Below are 23,022 nucleotides of genomic sequence, written 5' to 3'. Positions count from 1 at the left end.
GTGGGGAAATAGGAGAGGGGACAGAAGACAGGAGGGACGACCAGGGGATGGAACACAGACAAGGGCACGGGGGCACAGGAACAGACAGATCAGGATATCACTCACAGGACCAGCAATCACAGGCAAAGCAGTGCTAAGCTTATAGCCGGCACTGGTTCACTGGAAATGCCAGCTTTTAAGGCATCCAGGGTCTGGAAGTGAGGCTCGAGAGAAGGCTCCGCCCCCTAGCCATGTGGACAGGGAGGCGAACCATGACAGCTTATTTCCGCCTCATGCCTCAATGCCTCAACGCGTTTTCCCAATCCTTGGTTCATCAGGAGGCCGATAACAAGTTAATGTGGCTAGATACACCAGTGGCAGCTATTATGCTGCTAGATTTTCATGATGCTACCCTAGGGATTGGGGAAACGCGTTGAGGCATTGAGGCAGAAATTTGTGAACCTAATTTTTGCACATTATCACTTTATATATATGCACTGCACTTTATCTTTGTGTGTAGGGGTTCAGAGGGTCATAGCAGGGACAGCCGTCGGGTGAGTGGGGGCGCCACATCGTATCTTTAGGGTACCAACCTTGATGGCTAGGTAGGGCACAGCAGAGAGTGGACATTGTAGGACTGAGTTTCCCTCTCTCTTCTGTGCACCGAGTTGTTTTATCTATTTGTTTTGTGTTTTTTTATCTTTTAACAGCATCATTAAATGTTAAGTTTTAGTTAGGGATATATGCTTATATTCTCTACACCTAATAACTAGTGAGTCTATAGTACCACTGACCTGGACTGGTGTCCCGTGAATGGATCCGCTCATCTCTAGACCCAACCAGATCCTGGATACAGCGGACAGTCCTGGATTTGGATCTACGCCCTGCAGTCAACATTTGCTGAATGTCCCTCTGCCATTGCTCCTTCACCATCTCCTCCTGCCAGGGTAGAAAGAAATGGCAAATGGGTGTGACTTGGGGTGTGGCTAGGGGGAGTGGTCAACATTTCCCGCTGCGCGCTATGTGCACCTCATAATTTGTCCCTCTTTCTATTCTTCAAGCGTTGGAAGGTATGTGATCGGGATGAAAAAAATATAGAAAAAAATCCTTCAATCTTCAGTTGTCATTATTTGACTGTGTATCATTTAATTTTTCAAAACTTTTTTTAGTAAAATTATATAGAACAACCTTTTATTTCGGATTTTCAATATTTATTGAAGATAGATTTTTCCTGTAACAATATATAATGTCAGAATTGTAATAGCAGCTGATGGAAATGCATCAATTTAGCTTGTACTCGGTCACCAACATAGAATAAGCATACCAGAGATGCCGGAGCATTCATCAATGAGACAGTGTGACTGCACATGGGGCAAAAGCTGCCCCGGAACGGATCGCCTGGGTTCTTTCTCTTGGGGGGAAGTTTATTTGACACGGACGTTGCCGTGGTGACGCGGTCCCTCACTTCCGGAAGTAGAAAATATGGTAGGAAAAATAAAACGTGTTCGGCAGAAGCTGCATGTTGCGGCTGTTAGAGTCGGTTCCTCTGGAGAAAATGCCCCCATTGCAACAGAATACAAGATTCCCGATGCCCCGGAGCTGTCTGTACCGCTGTCCTGGAGCAAACCGGTGGGAGGAAAGGTGAGAGGACACGTGGCTGGTGGGACTTGTATGGCTGTAGTGATTCTATTGTTATCCACAGCATAGACTTACATCCACTGCAATGTAAGGGGGGCGCAGGATGTTCCCGTCACTGCACCCAGTATATAGGTTCAGACCAGTAGACAGATGGGAACACCTGCCCAGGGCCATGTCCCGATCCCAGAGTTGGGCATCTGCCCAGTGCCATCTGCTAATTCCAGGAGTTGTAAGATGCCACTGTCTGCAATTAGGTGATGGCAGCGGACAGATGCCCTTGTCTGGGATCAGGCGGCGACCCTGGGCAGATGCCTTTATCTGGGATCAGGCGGCGACCCTGGGCAGATGCCCTTGTCTGGGATCAGGCGGCGACCCTGGGCAGATGCCTTTATCTGGGATCAGGCGGCGACCCTGGGCAGATGCCCTTGTCTGGGATCAGGCGGCGACCCTGGGCAGATGCCCTTGTCTTGGATCAGGAGGCGACTCTGGGCAGATGCCCAGTCTGGTATCAGGTGGCGACCCCGGGCAGATGCCTCCGTCTGGGATCAGGCGGCGACCCCGGGCAGATGCCTCCGTCTGGGATCAGGCGGCGACCCCGGGCAGATGCCTCCGTCTGGGATCAGGCGGCGACCCCGGGCAGATGCCTCCGTCTGGGATCAGGCGGCGACCCCGGGCAGATGCCTCCGTCTGGGATCAGGCGGCGACCCCGGGCAGATGCCTCCGTCTGGGATCAGGCGGCGGCCCCGGGCAGATGCCTCCGTCTGGGATCAGGCGGCGGCCCCGGGCAGATGCCTCCGTCTGGGATCAGGCGGCGGCCCCGGGCAGATGCCTCCGTCTGGGATCAGGCGGCGGCCCCGGGCAGATGTCCACTGTTGTCTCCTGACCACATATGTGGTCGTAGCTGCCATTAATGTCAAGTTTGATCTCTAAACAATTGCAGCATGCAGCACTGATCTTACCATTAAATTGATGAGAATCAATACAGCTAGCATATTTTTCATCACTGCTAGTTGCCCAAGTACAAGTCACTTGCTAGTTTTTTGTTGTTTTTTTTTCAAGTTGCTGCATAATAATGTGTCTTCAAGAGCCATTTTATGCCACATAAACTCGTCAGCCAATTGCTGGCCAGTGTGGAGACATGCCGTCTTGGAGATAAAAATCAGGTAAGTATGTTGTGAATTTTACTTTAATTTCCTCATTTCCAGACCAAATATTTACAGAAGTCAGAAAACTCTTATAAAGGTTCCTTTGACTCAAATAATACGGCCATTTCCCTCTACCAATTGCCCTGTGTGTGACTTATGCTGACAATTCTCCTGTTGAAATCAATAGTGACGGTTGGTGTGAGAGAGCGCCAAGATTACAGAATGCAGCTCTTGCTCTAGTCTTACCTAATCTAATTGAAATGTCAAGCGATTTGTTGTCTCATCTTCATTAATAGGTAAAATTGCAAAATGCTTGTAAAAACAAGCAACTCTGCAATTTACGGTACTTCATATTAAAAATCCTCAGTTTTCTCAAAGGATTTTTAATTCTCTTGTGTACAGCTCATTGCCTTGTATACAGGCCACCCTGCAGTCTGAGTGGCCAGTTACATAGGCAAGGATTGCACATGGCTTGCAGGCTCTATGCTCTAGAGCAAACAGTGTGAAGCTGGTCCGACCCTGCCAGGTTCTGTGCCACTGCGCTTCTCCCATGCTGTAGAAACAAATCTGCCTACACTGCAGTTAGACAAACAGCTCGACCATACTGACAGTGAACTGTCAATCTTCAGGGGCACTTTACCCCCTGGCAAGATGGGAGGGAAGAGGAGTGCACTTCCGAAGAAGCACGACAAACCCTTTAAAGCAGTATTCCACTCTAAAAAAGATAACCTTTGCATTGGATAGGTGATAAGTGTTAGTTTGTGGTGAATGCCACTGATTATCAGAATGAAGGACTCAGTACCCGTCTTTCCCTGGTCAGGAGACTGCGGCCAGCTTGAGGTGCATTTATTGGCATGTCACACATAAACATTGCCCCCTGTTTAGAGTCTACAGTATTGAAGATACAAATGTAGCCAAGTCACAATAAATGTCACATTGCTCAAAACATAAGAGAATACACATTTTAGTATTGATTAATGACCAAGGTCGGGTGTTCATGTAGTCTGCTCAGGGGTCTTATAAGCCAAACGTCTCAATTTAAACCCCCATGGATCAGCGTCAATCTTATTAGACCCCTTAGAAGACTATAAGAACAGTTGATCGTGGGCAAAAGTGGCTACCAGTATCTGTATTATCTTATTTTGAGCAATTCAACTATTTATTATGACTCTTCTTTGAAGATTTTTAAAACAATTTTTCTCATTGTTGTGTACCTGCTCCATAAGAGGCTATGTACAGTGCTTTGCGAAAGTATTCGGCCCCCTTGAATTTTTCATCCTTTTCCCAAATTTCAGGCTTCAAACATAAAGATAAAAATTTTAATGTTATGGTGAAGAATCAACAATAAGTGGGACACAATTGTGAAGTTGAATGAAATTTATTGCTTATTTTAAACTTTTTTTTAAAAAATAAATAACTGAAAATTGGGGCGTGCAATATTATTCATCCCCTTTACTTTCAGTGCAGCAAACTCACTCCAGAAGTTCATTGAGGATCTCTGAATGATCCAATGTTGTCCTAAATGACTGATGATGATAAATATAAGCCCCCTGTGTGTAATCAAGTCTCCGTATAAATGCCCCTGCTCTGCGATAGTCTCAGTGTTCTGTTTAAAGCACAGAGAGCATCATGAAGACCAAGGAACACAACAGGCAGGTCTGTGATACTGTTGTGGAGAAGTTTAAAGCCGGATTTGATTACAAAAAGATTTCCAAAACTTTAAGCATTCCAAGGAGCACTGTGCAAGTGATCATATTGAAATGGAAGGGGTATCATACCACTGCAAATCTACCAAGACCCGGCCGTCCATCCAAACTTTCATCTAAAACAAGGAGACGACTGATCAGAGATGCAGCCAAGAGGCCCATAATCACTCTGGATGAACTGCAGAGATCTACAGCTGAGGTGGGAGAGTCTGTCCATAGGAAAACAATCAGTTGTACATTGCACAAATCTGGCCTTTATGGAAGAGTGGCAAGGAGAAAGCCATTTCTCAAAGATATCCATAAAAAGGTGTTTTTTTAAAGTTTACCACAAGCCACCTGGGAGACACACCAATCATGTGGAAGAAGGTGCTCTGGTCAGATGAAACCAAAATCGAACTATCTGGGCACAATGCCAAACGATATGTTTGGCGTAAAAGCAACACAGCTCATCACCCTGAACACACCATCCCCACTGTCAAACATAGTGGTGACAGCATCATGGTTTGGAACTGATTTTCTTCAGCCGGGACAAGGAAGATGGTTAAAATTGATGGGAAGATGGATGGAGCCAAATACAGGACCATTCTTGAAGAAAACCTGTTTGAGTCTGCAAAAGACCTGAGACTGGGATGGAGATTTGTCTTCCAACAAGACAATGATCCCAAACATAAAGCAAAATCTACAATGGAATGGTTCACAAATAAACATATCCAGGTGTTAGAATGGCCAAGTCACAGTCCAGACCTGAATCCAATCGAGAATCTGTGGAAAGAGCTGAAAACTGCTGTTGACAAACGCTCTGCATCCAACCTCACTCAGCTCCAGCTGTTTGCAAAGGAAGAATGGGCAAGAATTTCAGTCTCTCCATGTGCAAAACTGATAAGAGACATACCCCAAGCGACTTGCAGCTGTAATCGCAGCAAAAGGAGGTGACGCTACAAAGTATTAACTACAGGGGATGAATAATATTTTAAAATAAGGAATACATTTCGTTCAACTTCACAATTGTGTCCCACTTGTTGTTGATTCTTCACCATAACATTAACATTTTTATCTTTATGTTTGAAGCCTAAAATGTGGGAAAAGGTTGAAAAATTCAAGGAAGCTGAATACTTTGCAAAGCACTGTACTGTATGACTTCACATCATTAAGGTATATTGGATTGTTTATCTTTTCTGCACCTTTTTTTGCAAACTATAGCATATAGTGAAGTGCTCAGCTGTACCTGACTTTGTCAGAGCCACGGGCTTAGGTTTCGCTCCCACTTGTGTTTTAAAATGCACGAATGTTATCCGATAAAAAAAAAATCACATTGCACTCGCACCAATGTTATTCAACGAAGCAGCGTCCATCTGCAAGTTCTTTCTCAGCTGTAATCGGGCTGAAGAGAAAAATCACAGCATGCTTTGTGTGGGTGTGTACATTGCACAACACTTGCTAATGCAAGTCCATGGGCACCAGAAAAAAACGGATATCACACTGATCAATCGTTTGCCGTCTGTTTTTACGGATACGTTACCATTCTATAGCATAGAACACGGGAAATGGTCCTTTAATTGGGTGTAGAATAATAGTTGCTGAGAAAAAAAAAATGCATTGTATATGGATACTAAGATAGAATAAGGTCGTACAGTCATGGCCAAAAGTTTTGAGAATGCTACAAATAATAATTTTTACAAAGTCTACTGCTTAAGTTTTTCTAATGGCAATTTGCATATACTCCAGAATGTCATAAAGAGGGATCAGCTTAACAGCAATTACTTGCAAAGTCAATATTGGCTAAGAAAATGAACTTTAACCCCCAAAAAACACTTTTCAACATCATTGCATTCTTGCCTTAAAAGGAGCAGCTAACATTGTTTTAGTGATTGTTCCATTAACACAGGTGTGGGTGTTGATGAGGACAGGGCTGGCGATCAATCAGTTATGATTAAGTAAGAATGACACCACTGAACACTTTAAAAGGAGGCTGGTGCTTGGTATCATTGTTTCTCTTCAGTTAACCATGGTTATCTCTAAAGAAACACGTGCAGCCATCATTGCTCTGCACAAAAATGGCCTAACAGGGAAGAGTATTGCAGCTACAAAGATTGCACCTCAGTCAACAATCTATCGCATCATCAAGAACTTCAAGGAGAGAGCATCCATTGTTGCCAAAAAGGCTCCAGGGCGCCCAAGAAGGACCAGCAAACGCCAGGACCGTATCTTCAAACGGTTTCAGCTGCGGGATCGGACTACCAGCAGTGCCGAGCTAGCTCAGAAATGGCAGCAGGCTGGTGTTAGTGCTTCTGCACACACTGTGAGGCGGAGACTGCTTGAGCAAGGCCTGGTTTCAAGGAGGGCAGCAAAGAAGCCACTTCTCTCCAGAAAAAACATCAGGGACCGACTGATATTCTGCAAAAGGTACAGGGAGTGGACTGCTGAGGACTGGGGTAAAGTCATTTTCTCAGATGAATCCCCTTTTCGATTGTTTGGGACATCTGGAAAACAGCTTATTAGGAGAAGAAGAGGTGAGCGCTACCACCAGTCTTGTCTCATGCCAACTGTTAAGCATCCTGAAACCATTCATGTGTGGGGTTGCTTCTCAGCCAAGGGAATCGGCTCACTCACAGTCTTGCCTAAAAACACAGCCATGAATAAAGAATGGTACCAGAATGTCCTCCAAGAGCAACTTCTCCCAACTGTCCAAGAGCAGTTTGGCGCCCAACAATGCCTTTTCCAGCATGATGGAGCACCTTGCCATAAAGCAAAGGTGATCACTAAATGGCTCATGGAACAAAACATAGAGATTTTGGGTCCATGGCCTGGAAACTCCCCAGATCTTAATCCCATTGAGAACTTGTGGGCAATCATCAAGAGACGGGTGGACAAACAAAAACCAACAAATTCTGGCAAAATGCAAGCATTGCTTATGCAAGAATGGACAGCTATCAGTCAGGATTTGCTCCAGAAGTGGATTGAGAACATGCCAGGGAGAATTGCAGAGGTCCTGACAAAGAAGGGTCAACACTGCAAATATTGACTTGCTGCATTAACTCATTCTAACTGTCAATATAACCTTTTGGTACTCATAATATGATTGCAATTATATTTCTGTATGTGATGTAAACATCAGACAAACACAATAAAAAACCAGAGTGCAACAGATCATGTGAAAAAAATATAATTTTGGTGTCATTCTCAAAACTTTTGGCCATGACTGTACATTCACAGAGGACTCACATGACATATGGAACACCAAACGATTTCACTCATCCAACTTTTGTGGATGAGAAGCAGTGCAATTTTTTTTTATACGTGATTTGGGAGCGAGACCTTAAAGGGGATCTCCAGGACTAAAATAAAAACATTGTTGCTTTTAAAAACAAAAAAAACACTGTGCCACTACTATGATGGGTTGTGTGTAGACATGGGCAGATGGTGGGACTCAATCCATTGGCCAGGTCAGTGGTCTCTAGCTAATGAATGGGCGGTTCATAAGTCTCTTACGTTCCGAATAACCCGGGGCAGCTTTTGGTGTCACCTGTACGTCATTCTGATAACAATGATGGTGCATATTCAAAAGCCTCCCATCCAGTGGGCAGAAATTACTGACCTGGCTGATGGACCTGAGTCCTGTGGATCGATCCCGCCCATCTCTAGTTGTGTGTAATAGCCACTACAATGGGGCTGATTTGCAATACTAGGCAGAACTCACGTTCTGGGGTGGAGCGGTTTATGAAAGTCATTTTTACTACAAAGCAAAATTCTATTTTGGCTGCAGAACGACACCCTGAATTGTGCCCTATATTTAGAGTCTGTTCCCACTAGGACCACATTGATGGGCAGTTGAGGCAGCTGTTCAGCGTTCTTGCAGTCCATTGTCTGAGTATAGCCACATAAAGTGCTGGCAAAGATGTGGCTGCAATGAAAAGTACATCAATGACTGCATTATTTAGCAGTCATACAGCAGTTTCAGGGTTGATTCACACGAGCATGTCTTTGATCTGACTGCTATTTGTGAAAAAATAGCTAGCACTCAGACTGATGTTATTCATTGGCGCAATGCAGATGAGAAGTGCGTTTTCTCCCCCCTCCCATGGACTGAATTTGCGCGTGGAAGAAAAAAAAATTGTAAGTGCAGTAGTTTCTTCCTTGTGTCAGAAGAGACTGGCCTATACAAGTCTACGGGTGCATAAGAAGAAGAAGAAAAAATTGCCTGACCTACAGAGCCACCACAGAGCATCTGATTTTTATGGACACATTGCAATTCCTTAACATAGGAAAATGTATTTGGTTTGGTACGTTTTTAATTACTACATACAGTGGGTGAGGAAAGTATTCAGACCCCTTTACATTTTTCACTCTTTGTTACATTGCAGCCATTTGGTAAATTCAAAAAAGTTCATTTTTTTCTCATTAATGTACAGTCTGCACCCCATCTTGAGAGAAAAGAACAGAAATGTCGAAATGTTTGGAATTTTTTTTTTAAACAAGAAAAACTGAATTATCACATGGTCATAAGTATTCAGACCCTTTGCTCAGACACTCATATTTAAGTCACATGCTGTCCAATTCCTTGTGATCCTCCTTGAGATGGTTCTAATCCTTCAATGGAGTCCAGTTGTGTTTAGTTAGGCCTGTTTCACATGTCAGTGATTCTGGTACGTTTGTGCATTTTTTTTTTAAAACGTACCAGAATCACTGACATACGCAGACACATTATAATCAATGGGTCTGCTCACACATCAGTGATTTTTCACTGAACTTGTCTCCGTGCAGCGTGCACCCGTGGCCGTGATTCTGCATGGAGACAAGTCAGTTTTTTTCTGGCATCACTGATGACCCACGGATCACACTATGGTGTGATCCGTGTGTGATCAGTAAAACACGTACCATAAAATCACAGACATATTAAATATTAAATATTTTCAACTCGCCTTGTCTGCGATTCGCTCTGCAGCCTCTACTCTCGTCAGTTTCTGCCTGGCTCATGAATATTCATGAGAGCAGGAAAACCCGACCAGGAAGTAGGTGCTGAGAGCGGTGGGTGGACGCTGCAGAGCTGGAGACCCGAGGAGTTCAGCACCATGGACAGCAGTAGTTAAGGCAGGTGAGTAATGTCCATATGCAATCACGGATCACGGTTTGCACATGGACAACCCACTTGTGCCGTGAATCACGGAACACGGAGGGACGTGTGCGTCTTTTACACGTCAGTGTTTTTCACTGACGTGTGAAACAGGCCTTAGACTGAGAGGGCTTGATTTGGAAAGGCGCACACCTGTCTATGGCCAGTTTCACACATCCGGCATTTCGCCGCTTTGCTCCAGTCACATGCTCCGGTGAGCTTGTCGTGATGCCATTGTACTGTATTGCACTGTACTGGAGTGTGACGGATCCAGCAATCTATGAACGAGAGCGAAATATTTAAAGGGGTCTGAATACTTTCTGTACCCACTGTATGTAAAAAAATCAACATCATAAGATAAAAAGTTAGAAATAAATGATTTTATTATACATTTGTGTGATCCTACTCTTACTTGCAGAAATGTGCAGTTATTACCAATACAAGGACCAAAACAGATTTAGCCACATGTAGCAGTGAGTTTGCTCTGTGTTATCATTCGTTCAATGCTGACAATAACTGTTACACTTGTTACCTAATTTACAAAAACAATTATAAGGGAATCTGTCAGCAGATTTTTGCTATGTCCTCTGAGAACAGCATAGTGTAGGCAAAGAGATCCTGAATCCAACGATGTATCACTTAGATTACTGGCTGCAGCTATTCTAACACAAAGATTTTAATTTTAGCATGTATCATAGCTTAACAAGCTGCCCCCGCCCACTCAGGCTTTCAGTGCACATTTCCATAGGCAGAATCTGCTAATCACAGAGGGGGGCAGAATCGGACTTGAGCTCATGGGTTTCTCAGTCTGACTAATGATAAAGCTACTGAAGCTTGAAGAGAATCAACCACCAGGGTTTTCGATATGAAGTAAAGGCAGTGCCATCCTGCTACTAAGATGCTGATTGCAGGTATACCTGTTGCAGAAAGATCGGATGCATGGTTGCAGAAAAATCTTTAATCAAAGTTGCAGAAATGCAGTGGACTTTGACGGGTGCAACGGGGGCAGGCCTTTGGGGGCCAGGTGCTCGCTGTAAAGTCCTCCTCCAGCGTCCTCTATGACATGCCCCCTTTTTTTAATTTGAATATTGCGCTGCTGTTGCTGGCGGTGCGTATGCATTGACACTGGAAATCAAGCTTCATTAAAATGGCGCCGGAGTCCATGCATGCGCGTATCGCAATCTCGGGCTCCATTTTATTGAAGACACTGCAGTGAAGACTATGAGCAGCAGGTATGCGAGCGCAGATGAAAAAAAAATATCTGTGCATGCGCCGATGCCTCTTGTTGGCTTCATTGCATAGTATTCAATAAAATGGTGCCGGAGATTGCGGTAGGCGCATGCGTGGACTCCGGGGCAATTTAATGGAGACAGAATTACTGTGTCAATGCGCACGCGCTGCCAACAATGGAAATGACGATGCGGCACGATATTCAAATAAAGAAAAGGGGGCACGTAAAAGAGGACGCTAGAGGAGGACTTTACCGCGAGGACCCGACCCACAAAGGCCCACATCCATCAATCAAAGTGCAGTGCATTTCTGAAACATTGATTTAAAATATCTCTGCAACCAAGCATCCATCTTTCTTCAGTGCTGCTGTCATTTGCTTCTGGGCCCGCTCATTATGCTCATGCATATTCACTGCACCATGGACCACGAAGCAGCAGCAGCGCCGGGGACAGGTGAGTACAGAAGTTCCTGCTGTCGTGAGCTATCACAAGTAAGACACGTAGATCACACTAACAGCACACGCTGGACACACACAAATGAATCATGCACACTCACACGAAACATGCGCACACACACACACACACACGCACCCACACCACGGATTGTGAAAAACATGCTTTTTTTTATCCCGAATGTGTGAAGGAGGGCCTAAAACAAGTATGTCTGGATTCAGCATTTTAGTGCCGGTTTGGCACTGCCTTTCGTTCCTGTGGCAAAATCCTGCTGGTTGATTCCCTTTAAACTAACATTGCAGGTAAGCAAAAACACACTTTGTGATAAGAGACGCCTGCCTGTAATTTGTATGTTAACCCTTGTAGCATCCTGTCTTGAGATTACCTAGCAAAAACCTGCTGACGGACTCCCTTTAAGAAATAGTTTTAAAAAATAAACACTTCTTTCTTTTCTCAGGACTGGTCATTATTGTCTCCGAATATCTTTGCATCAACTACAATTGAGCCTGAAGTTTTAACTCAGAAGTTAGAAGTGGAAACAAAAAGTTTGGTTCCTGACGAAAAAGGTATGTTATTTCATAATCTTCTATATTTAGCACTTCATCCTCATAGGATGGGTTCACGTCTATTGTTAAATGAGTTATCTGGACTATTTAATTTATTTACTATGAGCCTAAGAACTAATAGTTGTTAACTACCTGCTTAATGTGCTTGGTGCCATTCACTACTGGCATAGATCGGTCCTGCCATTGATTCAGTGGCTACCGCTGATGTCATGTCGACAGAGCTGCTCCTTCTCTTCCGCTTTGCTCTGTGGATTAGGCGTGACTGCTGAAGTTCTGCAGAATGACAGCTGGCTCCCCACTGCCTAACTGCAGGGAGCCGGATGTCAATTGTGTATGATTTCGGCAGTCACGCCCCATCCACAAAGTGAAAGAGGAAGGACTGAACTGCTCTGTTGCAGCTTAATCGCCGGCAGGAGTGGTTGGTGACTGCTCTCAGTAAGCACCAGTCACAATAGGCAGGTAGTTAGCAGCCACCTGCCTTGTTGAATTTTAGATTTATAGCAAACAAATTAGCCATGGATAACAAACTTTGCTATTTCTCACTGGTCACTGATGATTGTGCTATGGGTGAGATGCAGGACTTATGAGGGATGGATACTTTCAGGAGATCTCTGGCAGTGTCCTTTCTTTCATTCCTTCTCAGTTGCATCCATTCATTTTGATTGCTTTCATTATGGCCAGCTGTGTCATGTGAGCCTAGTCTGACCACCAGTCTAGTACATGTTCTTCCTGTGAATGACACCCATCAGATCCCACACGTTGGCTCTTCGGTCCTCAACAAGTGTTCCCCTTCCTTGTTCATCTGTATGTCTCGAATGCAGCTGAATGTCATTTTTGCCTTATGTGGGAGAGCGATGATACAATAATTTGCTTCAGGCTGAGGTCCATTAGCGTAGGGCATGCGATGCAAAAGCGTTGGATGTGATATGCTAATGACACTTGGCTCAGGCTCTGCTGCGATCGGATCACAGCTGTGTAAAAAAGTAGAGAGCACTTTCTCCCTCTTCTCTGTGACCTGTCTATACATATATTGCACTGCGCTCTGATGACCTCAGAGTGCAGTACAATGTTTCACATGCACCCATATACTTGTATGTGTGCGTGCCAAACGCAGCATGCTGTGATTCTTTTCTCATGTGGATTCGGACACAGCCCCATTGTTTAACATTGAGAGTGCAGTACGATGTTTTATCAGATTGCACTCGTCCGTGTTAATCGCAAGGGGCAGCAAGGCCTCAAAGTTATAAAAATCAGCTGCTATATGTGACTATTTATATTTATACTCTGTGCTAATTCTCCATTGTATCCTATGCGCTGAGGCTTGTAGTGTGAGCGGACATCATATTTATGTCTCTGATCAATCAACACTGCCCTTATATACGACTCAAAGCAAAGCAAGTGCAGTATAGTATTATATTATATATACTTCAACGTCTCTGCACTGCAAGAGGCATCATGGGAAATGTAGTCTGAGTTATGGGAACTGTCTGAGACTGGAAGATGGTGCCAAAAAAAACACAAATTTGGCGTTAACTAGTACAAGTATACTCAAAGCATGTACAAGAGCCTCAACATTATTCTCTAATAATGTCCGAAAGTGGAGTGTTACACTTGTATGGACCCTGCTGTTTGTAGCTGTATCTATGTTGGGTTATAGGACATAGATTCAGCTCCTAAGAAGCTATTGCACTCCGTAGATGACATTATTTATCCCGTGTTTGCTCAGTTGTCGCCCCCACAAACACTTTTCTTATTAAACGTGTAATGGAAGGGCAGCAGCTGCTTATGGGCTGTTATTTCAGTGTCTGCACATGGCGACCGTTTATGTGCATGAATGGCCTGCTGGATCAGCACCTGAAATATGATGCTGTTCTCTGGCTGCAAAATGATCTTCTCCTGGAATAATGGTTAAACATATATTTTATCCATCTGATAAACCCTACTTGTAATGCTGAAGGGGTCCTGTACCAATGTCCGTAAGTATCCGCATATCAGGTTCTAGTGCTTGTCTGAAAATTCATATGCAAGGGATCAGTTGTAAATTATTTCCATCATTAGACCCTCGGCCCCATTCTGACAGATGGGTGAGGATGCCTTTTGGTTTGAATTGTGGTATTAGCTGTAGTTTGGAGCTTTTGGTTTCCAGCATTTGTAAATTAACCAGTTAGGATATGTGCACTTGTTCAGTATTTGCAGCATGGCTTTCAAATGGCAACGACAATCCTGCCACCTTCTTGCATCTCGCTATATAACTATGCTAAAAGAGTGCTGCTGCCTGTCCTATGTGCCAAACTACAGCGCTGCTCTGGATGGAGCGTTGTCCTCCATAGTGCCATCCCCTACTACTTGTGATTTTCAACTTCCAGAGTGCCATCCACTGCTTTCAATGGCCTTCCTGGGAATCCTCCATTTCTACCTGTTATGTTGCTCTTCAGAGTGCCACGCACACTCCTGATAGCTGCCTGTGGTTTTGCCTTCTGGATTACCATCAACTGTTGCATTGTAAAGTGTACCTGTTATGTGAAAAAATGCTATTCTTCTGCAGATTTAGGGTATATCTGCAGATTAATAGCATATTGAACCTGCCCAGCGCCTGCACTGAGAGCCCCACTGCCGGGAGGAAATTAACTTTATACCTCTCGGCAGCGTTCGGCTTCCAGTGATAGTGCCGCGCCAGTGCGGGATCAAGTATGACACTTCGTGGTGGTGGCATGGCTGAGCCTGAATTGTGCACTCTCCCATTCTGCCTGTACAGACAGATTTGCCTCTGCTGCATGGGAGAATTGTCGGGACAATTAGGTTGGCCAAATCTAGCAATCCAGCCTGCTTCAGAGCAGCGCTTACAAGCTGTTTCATAACAGCTCGCAACATGTGCTCCCTGCCTTCGAAATTGGCCAACGCTGAGTTAGCTATTAGCCTTGGCAACAAGAATTAAAAGCCCTTCTGTTATGGAGAACAGCGGATTTTTAATGTTTAATAAGAGGTAAATTGCATAGTTTATTATTACTAGCCCATTTCATCCATTCCGTAAGATGAGACAACCCTTTACCATCTGATGCGTCTTATCATGCGGTCTCAGTTATGGTTTCTGAGTGACAGATCTCTTGTTTCAAGAAAAAGTTTAGTTTCATTTCACTTTTGATGTTTCTTTTCGTGTAAAAGCCTTGTTATAAGTAATAGTAATGTCACAATGCGTATATAGCCAGCTCCTAACATTGTGTATTGCAATGTATTAACATTATGTATTTTTCATTCCTTTGAATTATCCACTTCTCTTTGGATAAAAAAATACTCCTCAAAACTGTTACTAGGAGTACTTTTATCCTGCTGTAAAACAATAGTGCGAGCACAGTGGATGTGATTGCTGCAGCCAATCACTGGGCTCAGCGGTGCTGACGATGTGTAAGTAGTAGCGCTGAACCCACTTTTTTAAAGTGCTGCCCCCTTTTTAGTACAACCCTTTGGTCTGGAACATGGTCACTGAGGAGCGTGTGACCAGTCCTGTTTGTCAATGCATTGATAAGCAATGCAGATCACATTTTTATTCAATGGAGGAGTCAGCTGGATGGGTCTGGTCACATACGGCGTCCATAAGGGACCATGATGTGGAGCAGAGCTCCGTATAAGATTTTCATGGTAATCCACATATTGTATTATTATTGCTGCTCATCTGTAAGGCCGGTTACATGTATGTGAAACACCGCATACTCCTCATAATACCTGGCCTGTCTGCTGCGTTTTCTCACCGGAACGCAGCAAATTCACATATGCCCATTAGGGTGTTGAGTTTGGGTTAGAAGACCTGAGGCCGCTCCGCACTCGGACTGTGGAACATGGATTCGTGAAACTGGACTAGACATAAGTGGAAAGTAGCCAAACCCTCTAAGAGAGCATGTATGCTATTGGTGTTTGAGGACTTCACCCTTTGGAATGGTAACCGCTAATTATCAATTTCTTCATACATTTGATGGGCGATGTACTCTGTATGCATCCATATACATGGTGTGACTAACCTCACCGGTAATGTTCTGTCTCCATTACAGGCTTTATCAATGATAGAGAACATCTGACATATCAAAGGCTTTTACTACAGATTGTGGCATTAGGTCATATAAATGAGGATGAGAGGAGCTGTACAAGACTAATGCACAAAACCCCATACAGGACCGCAGATTACCGTATAGCCCCGATCCATCACGTCTGGTGTTTTGTGAACCAGTCTTATTGAAGGGTGCACTTGAGTAAGAAGCGCCACATTCATTAAGAGGCGTGTTCCTCTTATTGAGTTTGGTGCATCTATCAGCTGCCATGCGCGACCACAAGAAATGTGCACTAATCAGGGACTGGCGGACATACCATTTGTAATTTAAGCCACTTTTGTGGCCTAAATTATGATGAATTTTGTCGTGAGCACTCAGCCACTTCCCCACCTGGCCAAGCTTTACTGTTGGCAGTGCTGGATTGGACTATAGTAAAAATGGCAAGAGTTGCAAAAAATATTTTGCAATGTTTCAGTCTGTTTTATGATATAAAGCAAGTGTAAACTGCTGTGAGTCATCACCTAGGTGTTCTATGTATCACTCTGGTGTTGGATCTTGGACCCTCACTTTACAGCTTTATATTGGATTTTTTTGTGCCATATATGAGGTTGGTCTAAAGTGGACTATTCCTTGATGCCAGGTTACCAGTAGATAGGTTCTCTTTAAAAGGTACCGGATTTATGGTGCCTGAATCACAAGCAGCATGAATCCGACACGACCGCATTATTACAATTCTCTATGTTTCACTCTGAAATGCTGCAAAAATTCAGAAATGGCTGTAAACTGTGCATCTTGGATGATCAGTCCAAGGCACATTCCCAGCGGCTTCTCCCCGCTCTGCTCATGTACCCTGGCAGGTCTCTCCTTTATGTGTGTGCATCCGTCTGGCTAGGTCAGCGGGGTGGCTGGAGACCAGCCTTTTGGACTAGTCATCCGAGACAATATATTCACAGGCTGACTTTTTAAAATTGTGCGATCTCTAAAATATCGCAGCGTTTCAGAGTCAAACAAACACGACTAGCGAGTAGTAATACTGTCGAAGAAAGAAAGCGCTATAGCACTCACCTATTCAGATTGTGAGAGTCACAACCCCTTTAAGCACATGTGATGATGGTATCAGCAGCAACCCCGAAGAGGAACGTAATAGTGGAGTGAAGAATAAATCTGGTCTATGCCGCGCTAATATACCATGAAATTATTCAGTAAAATATTCCTTTATTGTTGTACAGATCTATGCGTTTCAGAGACATCCATCTCCTTCATACTGTTCTTTTTGTCTTGATGAAGGAGATAGATGTCTCTGAAACGCGTAGACCTGTACAGCAATAAAGGAATAATTTCATGCTATATTAGCGTGGCATAGACCTGATTTCTTCTTCACTCCACTAAAACAAACACGGCTGTAATAACACGTCGCCTGTGCATCGGGCAGCATGATTCGGTTAACCCTTTCCCTTTAACAAAATATTTTAGCAAGAAAAATGAAGCAGTGTCTTTATGAGGCTCCTCCGCTTCGTCTTTACATTAAAATTGTAAAATATTGTTCCAGGGGGATGGTGCGGTTTCAGTGTTAAATGGGCTGCTGTTATAAGTGTGAGTGTGCGCTTCCTGAATTGATGTCTCACTTCCCTCACTCGTGTGACGGTGCAGTTATTTTTGCAGGAGGAACATTCGCAGTTTGGCCTAATAGTATAACAATCTGATAGATGGAGGCTTTCTATATGAAGTCGCTGCATTGTACTTTTATATAGCTGTGCAGATGAGCCATTTATTGTTGGTGTACCACTTGTACTAACATATCATGTAATCTTCAATAGTCTACCATCCAGTCATTCTGGCACGGTGGTTTGTGTCTGCCATTTATAGTGCATAATTATACACTTTACTATAACGTCAACTTTCTAAGCTTCCTAGTAACCATGTGTATAGTCTCTACTATAGTAAATAGGCTTATTTTGGTTCTCTTAACTCAATTGTGTATTGGTTTCAAGTATGTCTAATTATACTAACCTCTGAAGCTCAAATCGTTTGGTGCCAGGAATCGGTCAATTGTATATATGCTTCCTGCAGGTTGTAGCTGTGCATTATCCCTAGTATGGGGAGATATACATTTCGTGCTGCAGGCTGTCTAATACTGTAAAGATTTATTAGTTTCTATATTTCATCATTTTCTGTGTGTTGTGAAGGGCTTGTTTCTCAAGGTAACAATTGGAGCACTTTCATTGTCCAGTAGACTTATTTGATCTATACATAAACCGCTCTCCAGGAACATAACATAAGCCCACTTCCGGCTTCAAAGGAACATGACACGGTATCACCGTCCATGACACTTGCGGTCCACCCACACAGGTTCGGATCCAACTTATCCCGATCTCAGAAGCCTCCACACGCAGACCCCAATAAGGACAACCAAATCTTCTCTCTGAGGTTCCTTCCAGAGGCATAACAACCTCTTCACAGTGACCTAGCCTGGTCAAATCAAACAAACCCTCTCTCTCACTCTCTAAGGTTTCTTCTGGAGGTATAAGGCTATGTGCACACTAGAAATGTGAAGTTTCTCAAGAAAATTTCTTGAGAAACTTCTGGGAGTGAAAGATTTCCGGACCTCCGGAAAAAATCCGCACCAAATCCGCATGCGGATTTGCCGTGGATTAGCCGCGGAATAGCCGCGATTTTCCCGCGGGTGATTCCCTGCGGATTTTGCAGGCTGTACTGCCGAAATCCGCAGGGTACCCGCGGAAATAATGGACATGCTCATTTTCTCAAGAAATTTTCTCGAGAAATTCTTCTCAAGGAAATTTCTTGAGAAAAATCCGCAGTGCGCACAGCTATTTTTTTTTTCCTTAGAATTTGCTGGGAAATGTCTGCACAAAGATTGCAGACATTTCTCAAGAAATTTCCGCGGCAAATCCGCGGGTAAATCTGCGGGTAAAAGGGTCTAGTGCGCACAGAGCCTTACAACCTTCCCACACTGACTTTGTGTCAAACAAACATACCTTTTTAAGATATGAGATTTCTATAAACCCCATCCACTTTGCTTGTACTGTGCAACACAGCGTGTTGGACTCAGGAAAAATACGCTGCATCCAAAATGATGGAAACCTACCCTTATAGACATCATTATTTGCTATAGAAGACGCTTCAGGAAAAAAATAGCTTTGTGTTTCTGAAGCGTCTTCTGTGACGTCGCCATTTTTATGTTTTTTTTTTTTGTTTTGCTTTGCTTTTTACATTTGATAGTGAATTTATTTTATCTGATCATCCCCTTAATTTACAACTGATTAATAAAATTAAAATGGGAGCAAAAAAATCATTAGGATTGTGCATGCTTTGTTGAGTATGTGGATAAAAGCAAGTTATCAAGAAATTTGACCTGCACAACAAAGGACTTGTTTTTAAGCCATTAAAATCTTCTTTATTGCTATAATTCAATATAGGCTGGTAGTCTGGAGATTGGGATATGCTTTTCTCTCCTGGGATTCACAGGGCAGCAAGGTTGTGTTACGTGTTCTCTGTGTACACAATATAGATATGTGAGATTGCTCAGCTCCTCGGGGAAAGGGAAGCGGAGATCTGTATCTTTCCCTGCGCTGCAATAAGTGTCATTTCTCATTTTCCACTGGAACGCTGAATCCGTTGTTTGGCTTGCTGTCTGGAGTCTGTTATATTGCATTAACCTGAGCTGGTGTAACGTGACTGCGAAATCTGCGCCTTCCATTATGTGCTACTATTCTGTAATTACATTACAGCCACTCTAAAGCCCCCTCCCAGAAGTGACTCCTAAACTGCGCCGTTGTCTGTTTGTATAATTGTTTGTTGCAGTACGTGGCACAGTGGTATTTTACAGGCGGCTACACTTTTTGAACTGTAAGGCTATGTTCACACAGGATGTTTTTGCAGCTTTTTTTTTACCTGACCAAAACCTGACCTTGTGGCAGAATGTCTCCAGGGAGTCATCTGCGGTTTTGGTGCGGTTTTTGTGGTGTTTTTACAGCGTTTTTTTATGTGATGTCAAGACCAGCAAGAGTGCCCGAGTGCTGGGCCGGGCCAAGATTGACCTGGATCCGGCACTCGGGTAGTAAAAAAAAAAAAACAAGTTAGCAAGACAAAAAAAAAAAAAAGTAAAGCAAGTGCGCTATACTTACCAGTCGGGAGATGCTTGAGTGTATGGGCTCCTTCAGGGCATGATGTCTTCAATAGGTCTCTATCACATGGGGGGCAGGAGGGGCGAAGCAAGATTATAGTGGCAGGGAGAAAACCTCTCCCAGCTCACTAACCAAGCCGTTCACACCCCCTAACAAAGCTCGTCATGCCCACTAACCTGGAAGGAGCCCATACATCCTAGGCTCATCCGTACCTGCTCCAGCGGCCCCTCCTACTACCAGTGCCGCTCATTAGCCTCATGCATATTCACTGCTTCCCCCGCCCCCCCCTCTCCACTGGAGTCTGCCGGTCTATCGTAGAGTAAAAAAAAAAAAATAAATTTAAAAAAAATGACAGGTTCCCCCCATATTTTGATACCCAGCACAGATAAAGCCTACCGCTACAGGCTGCAGCCCCCTGCTATGGGCTTTATCTTGTCTGGGTATAAAAATAAGAGGGACCCCACGCTGTTTTTTTAATTATATAAATAAATTAAAACAGCGTGCGGTCCTTCCAGTATTGATACCCTGCGAGTCCACCTGTCACTAGGGTGAAAACTGTGGCAAAAGCACTGAAAAGAATTGACATGTTCAGTTTTTCAGAATGCAGAAAAACCGGAGGTATTTCAGAAAACCGTCAGGAAAATCCTGGAGGTGATTTGTGCGTGTACACGAGATTTCAGAAATCTCAGACTTTGCTGGGACTGTAAAAGGCAGCGTTTTATTAGCATTGATTTGCATAAAACCAAGGCAAATCTGCAGCTAAAAAACGCTGCAAAAACGGACGGTGTGAACATAGCCTTTCACTTTTTTTGTTATACAGATGTGAGCTCGTATTTAATTGCCCTTTAATTCCGGGATGGAATACATTCTGGAGCATCAGACCCTGTAAAATTAATTACCAATCTAGCATTTTTTGTGGAACCATTTAAATAATTATTAGAAAGTTCCCCCTGAAATTGTTATTGATGGCATGTCTTACTTTACATGGATACGTTTTCTATTTCCTGCCATTTGCTTTGTAGATCTGTAGAAAAAAAAACCTTGAGTATGGAACAAGTTCTCATGTATATAATAACTGATCATAATCCGATCATAAATGCAGAGCGCCCCGGGCCTTTCTTGTGCTATATATTAATGGCGGTGCCTTTTCTCAATGTTATAAAAGCTTCACTGAACTCTACCTATCTTTACACAAGTCGGAGAGCCGGAAGACTCCTGACATGCAGGTGTAACACGTCCTGCCAAAAATGGTGCCTGCGGGTTGTTTGATTGTCTAGATAACTTATTTCAATAATGGTTTGAGATCATAGTGTTATTGTTTCCTTCCACTTTTGGATATGAATATAGAAAGTCTTTTTCAGGCAGATTCTTCTCCAAAAACAGTCAGAAAAACCGCTAATTAAATTCCCAAAGGAGAGAATGTTTATTTGTATGTAGAATCAACTTACTTTTCACATGTTCAGTCTATTGTGCATCTTAAAGGGAACCTGTCACTAGTTTTTTCATGTCTAAACAACCTTCAGCAGCCCCTATGCTGTATTCCATAAAGGGGCATATTATCCCCCGACTCCCCCCGTATAGTGTAAACCCCCAAAACGTTTTGAAATTCTCCTGTGCTCTATGTAAATCCAGACTGTCCGGTCTAATTTACAGCTTAGGATGTAACTTCACGGCCCGTGGTTGTTAAGGGGTTAAGAAGCCGTCCTACTCTGCCCTCATTACCTGTATAAAAGACACCTGTCCACATACTCAATCACTCTCCAACCTCACCACCATGGCCAAGATCAAAGAGCTGTTTAAGGACATCAGAGACAAATTTGTAAGGGTACCGTCACACTTTAGCAACGCACCAGCGATCCCACCAGGTCTTGTCGTTTTTCGTTACCATCTCCTTTGTCCATCTTGTTGAGAGGTGGTCTCTTTATGAGGTGTGTGTATGACCATATTGGTCTTTGCACTTTAGGTGTATCGGGTGTGTCATTTACATAGGTGCTGGTACTTATATGCTTGTGACCAGGAACCATGGATATTGTTTTTTAAATCACGTTTAATAGTGACCCTGTTCACTTTTAGCATGGTCTTAATAAATGTTAAGTTTTAATGTCTTGTGTCTCTTGAGAGATTTTTGAAATTTTGTGATTAAACCCCTTTTTTGCTGATTTGATATACCTTTCTCTTTGAGGGTTTATACATTGGTATTTACTGCTATTATTATAGAGAATAAGTGGCCCCACGTGTCCAATTTACTCTCTCTATTTGCTGCTATGGAAGGTACAGATGAAGCTGAAACACTTGTACATACATGGCCACCTATCCATCAGACATAATTACCACAATTGTATTTTAAAGAAGAGAAGAGAAGGTGTAGTCCAGCTCACCAATCTGTCCTGCTGATTAAGTCCAAATCCTGCGCACGGAAAATGGTATGGCAACCAATCAGTTGTAGAAAAAGAAGGAGGAGAATTTCCAGCGCCAGGGAGGAAAGTTAAAAATCGCGTTGTTCTGTTGGTCACCCGACATGATGCCGTGCCTGCTGGATTTTTAATATTATATATTTACTTAATAAAAAAGGCTTTTTAACTTTCCTCCCTGGCGCTGGAAATTCTCCTCCTTCTTTTTCTACAATTGTATTTTGGTTTGATTTATTGCAGCAGCCTAAAATTGAGAACTTATGTATGCAAACACCCTAAGTGTTATATATTATAAAGAAACGAGGAGACGGATCATTCATTTTTTAACACTTTATTAAATACAGTCTTTACCTATACCTAAAGCCACTGATCCAGAAGAAGGCAAAAAACCTGGACACCTTCAGCCAATTTGTGCCACAGGGGAAAAATTCCTTCTTGACCCCGAGAAAAGGCGATCAGTTCAAGAACCCTGGATCAAGGCTGTACTAACTAACTGAAATATGCTTATATCAGATCCCAGATGAGCTAGAATTACCACACAGCCGGGCGGCCAGCGCGGGCGGCCAGCGCTGCCGGCCACGGAGCCGGGGGGCCGGCGCT

The 23,022-nt window shown here is 43.5% G+C and overlaps 1 protein-coding gene across 1 annotated transcript in view; it reads left to right on the top strand.

Moving 5' to 3' along the window:
• The first annotated feature begins 1,423 nt into the window (after positions 1-1,423).
• The window catches only part of SLX9 (SLX9 ribosome biogenesis factor), a 208,083-nt gene continuing 186,484 nt past the window's right edge, over positions 1,424-23,022 (top strand). Inside the window, exons 1-2 of the mRNA XM_075318957.1 lie at positions 1,424-1,620; positions 11,718-11,826. Coding sequence (XP_075175072.1) covers positions 1,462-1,620; positions 11,718-11,826 — 268 coding nt within the window. The 5' untranslated portion in view covers positions 1,424-1,461. The remainder of the gene's footprint in view (positions 1,621-11,717; positions 11,827-23,022) is intronic.

This window comes from Anomaloglossus baeobatrachus, chromosome 7 (assembly GCF_048569485.1).
Source record: "Anomaloglossus baeobatrachus isolate aAnoBae1 chromosome 7, aAnoBae1.hap1, whole genome shotgun sequence".
Lineage (NCBI taxonomy): Eukaryota > Metazoa > Chordata > Amphibia > Anura > Aromobatidae > Anomaloglossus > Anomaloglossus baeobatrachus.
The sequence above is the reverse complement of the archived record's forward strand: the minus strand, read 5'-3'. Positions and strand labels throughout refer to the sequence as shown.